Genomic DNA, 3,363 nt, shown 5'->3' with positions numbered 1-3,363 from the left:
TATTTGTGAGGATTAGGGTGACAGATTTGTATTTAGTTTCTCCGGGCCAAACTGAAGTTAATCCCCCTCACCTGCAGCGTGTCCACCCCTCCTCCTCTTTTCCTCTGACCCTGCAGCCCCAACTTCCCCCTATACTTCCCCTGTGCCCCACTCACTCCTGCCCAGTACAAACACTCATCCCGAGACAAGCACATGACTCGTTGCACTCTGTCTCCTCAGGTTAGAGCCTAGCACTCGACACAAATCTCTCCTGGGCAAAGGGAACAGCGGGGGGCTCAGCCTTTCTGCAGCACAAGAAAAAGAACCCCCACAACCTGAGGTCGTTCACGTATATGATTTTTTTCCCAGCTTGGGTGGGGAGGTTGTCCCTCATCACTTCGAGATAGCAATTACCGTACTCAGAAATTAAGAACCCTTACTACGGAAGCAGCTTGTCAAACCCACTCAAGGTAAACGGGTACTTTTGGTAAGGCTGCACATTAGGAGATATTCAGGGTCAGGTCAGGGGCACAGATCTCTTTTCTTTGGATCCGGGCTCTCACACACTTTGGCTATGAAAGATGGACTGCAGTGGCTCAGTAAATGTACGCAGCAGGCCTGCCATTAATTCTTAAAGATGTGGGTACTCAGGGTGATCTGATAGCGTTTAGCAAAAAGTGGTACAGTGCAACAATGGCGCACAAAGGGACAGAAAGATTTGTGAAAGGTTGTCAGTGAAATAATGTGTAATGTAAAGTAATGTTCAGTTGAATCAGTTGTTCTGATTTGAGCCGTTTTTATTCCTTTAATGCAATACTGCACTTAATCCTGTGAGAGAGAAAAAGATGTCAAAAGCAGCAATATTCACACAATAAACAAATGTAAGTTGTAATCAAATTTCAATTTTAATTTATTATACTGATTATAAAAGGGGAAATTAAACATAGACTTCACTGTATATATTTTTACATTATATATTTATATTTTGCACACTGCACACACAGAACCAAACCACACACCTGCAGGCATGCAAGGAGAGATGTCAGAGGGAAAAGGGCACACAAACAGTGATGCACCTCCAGAGATGGGATGGTGGTGACAGTGCTTTGCTCAAGGGCACTTCGACAGAAGCCAGTAAGCAGACGAGCATTTCTCCACCAACTCATTGGCAGTTACCATGTTTACATTTTGTCATCAGCGGGAATTGAAAAAATACTAAATAAAAAAAACACACATGACAACAGCCTGGAGCAGGCATACCTGGGAGTCAACAATGAGGGCATTCTGTTTGGCGCTCTGGTAGAGGCGGTTTAGCAGGGCAGAGATACAGGAATTGGGTTCTTTTCAAGCGGATTTCTTCACGAAAATTAATCAACTTCGTGTACACCAGTTGTACAGTGCAAAGCCATGACCGACCGCCAGCGTGTAGATGAAGAAAGGAGTTTGTAAGAGACATTTTCTTACTCATATTACCAGCCTCTACATAGAATAATAGTACAAAATTTGTCTAGCTAGTTAGCATTAGCTAGTGTGCTAAGTTGTCGTTAGCATTTTATTTGCAACAAACTTGCACTGAACATTGAGAATTGACGATATATATATATATATATATATATATATATATATATATATATTGTATACTGTATATTTTGTTTCTCTTCGCTCTCTGAGCTTGAAGCTACAGTATGTCGTCCATAGTATTTTTAATGTTAAACCTGTGCAGCCTGTTTTAGTTTTACTGTACTGTATTATGAGACAGAAAGGTTTGTATGTAATTGGATGAAGAGTAACCATATGCTTATTAAACTTAAGGTAGGTAAAGTATTCATATTATCTTACATGATTGTGAATAATTCAATTCTAAACATAACTTTTGTTTCTGAATTTCTTTGACTGCATCCACCATATATTGGTCTTGGATATCCAGGGAGGTTTTGAACAACATTGAAAATTTAATCCTGGAAATAGTGACTTGTCTGTCGAAGGATGAGGCACCAGCCCTGGTGCTACCAAACAGATCCAGTTGGGATAATATCAGGTGACTTCATTTGAATAGATTGAGAGATGTGAGGATCCTGCACCTGGCACCTACCATAAACTGTGTATAATCCATGCAAGATGTCTGAACTTTAAAAGATAACACAGTGATGTTGTGCTGAAAAATCTAAATTAACCTGGCTTTTTTCAGGCGCTTGGGCCACACAAGATGACCAGCTTGTTGTTTAATTTCCTTCAGGAGGGAACAAAAACTGCCTATGTCAGAATTTGCTAAAAGGATAGTTCAAAATGACCATATGCGGTAGCCAGGTGTTAGCAGCAAAAAAAAAAAACACACAAAAAAGTACTTAAGACCACAGAAATTTAAGATGGAATAACTTCCTGCCGCTTTAAGGAAGACTGAGTGATTAAAAAAACAGAGCCTAATGTGGCTGAGCTGTTCAGCAAAGCACACTGTATGGGGGCGTGTGGGGGGTAGGGGGGGGGACATCTTCTCACAGGTAACCCTCAGGCTGTGGGGAATTCTTGATAGCTTACATGTGGGAGAGCACATTTTCAAAGCTGTAAAAGTATGTCAATTAGAATGTACCACATTCTTTATTGTACTGTACTGAATGTGTTTTTATTGGCTTATGCCATTCATTTGTTCTTCAGAACATTAACTGAGTACCTCTTTAAGTTTTGACAGTGCCATTGGGCTTCAGATGAGTTCAACAAGTGCTGTCATGACGATCAGAAGTGACTGCCCAAAAACTGCCACTACACTTTGTAAGATGACTTGCACTGTTGTGTCCTTAGCATCCATTTATTCGTCATTACGCATGACTGTTTTAGCAACTGACATTTGACTGAATTTTTTTCCATTCAGTGTTTCTGTTGCTCATTTTAATATTTGAGTGAAAAAAAAAATGTTTTACCCCCTGGATAAACTGAATATTTTTCACACCAGTAATATTCGAGATGTGTTTTAACCTTCAATTCATGCACTCCATACTGAATTTGTTTTCCCCTTTGTTTGAAGCCCAGATTCTCAAGATTCTCTCTGTCACTTACACACTCGTGCAGAGCAACTCATATGCCACAAAAAGGTCATAATTTCAGCATACGGTTCTTCCAAATCAATTCCAAATCCTCAAACAACTTCCCTACTTTTTATTTCTCTATATTTCCCTCCACAGAGACATTTATTACAACCATCCACAGCTGTTTGGCTCACAGAAAATAGTCGATAAAATAGTGGATGATGTGTCATGCATGCTAAAGGTTCCTCGAAGAGTTCTACGTGTGGTGAGTGTGTCCATATCCAAAAGCCTGTGTATATTTTGTATGTTATAACAGTAACAGCAACATAACCTCTGATTACATTTCACCTACCGTATGTTACAA

At 40.1% G+C, this 3,363-nt stretch overlaps 1 protein-coding gene across 5 annotated transcripts in view; it reads left to right on the top strand.

Moving 5' to 3' along the window:
• Positions 1 to 1,292: 1,292 nt before the first annotated feature.
• spo11 (SPO11 initiator of meiotic double stranded breaks) overlaps positions 1,293 to 3,363 on the top strand; it is a 19,731-nt gene continuing 17,660 nt past the window's right edge. For 4 of the 5 annotated variants that reach the window (XR_009769382.1, XM_061689105.1, XM_061689084.1 and 1 more), the window contains exons 1-5: positions 1,293 to 1,424; positions 1,907 to 2,017; positions 2,657 to 2,745; positions 2,999 to 3,065; positions 3,156 to 3,264. Coding sequence is in view for 4 of the 5 variants with exons in the window: in XM_061689105.1 (XP_061545089.1) it covers positions 1,387 to 1,424; positions 1,907 to 2,017; positions 2,657 to 2,745; positions 2,999 to 3,065; positions 3,156 to 3,264 (414 nt within the window). In the remaining variant the exon portion in view is untranslated. The remainder of the gene's footprint in view (positions 1,425 to 1,906; positions 2,018 to 2,656; positions 2,746 to 2,998; positions 3,066 to 3,155; positions 3,265 to 3,363) is intronic. The other variant, XM_061689094.1, reaches the window with a different exon arrangement.

Source organism: Phycodurus eques, chromosome 1 (genome assembly GCF_024500275.1).
Source record: "Phycodurus eques isolate BA_2022a chromosome 1, UOR_Pequ_1.1, whole genome shotgun sequence".
NCBI classification, from domain to species: Eukaryota; Metazoa; Chordata; class Actinopteri; order Syngnathiformes; family Syngnathidae; genus Phycodurus; species Phycodurus eques.
Note: the sequence above shows the minus strand (reverse complement) of the source record. Positions and strands in the feature narration are given on the sequence as shown.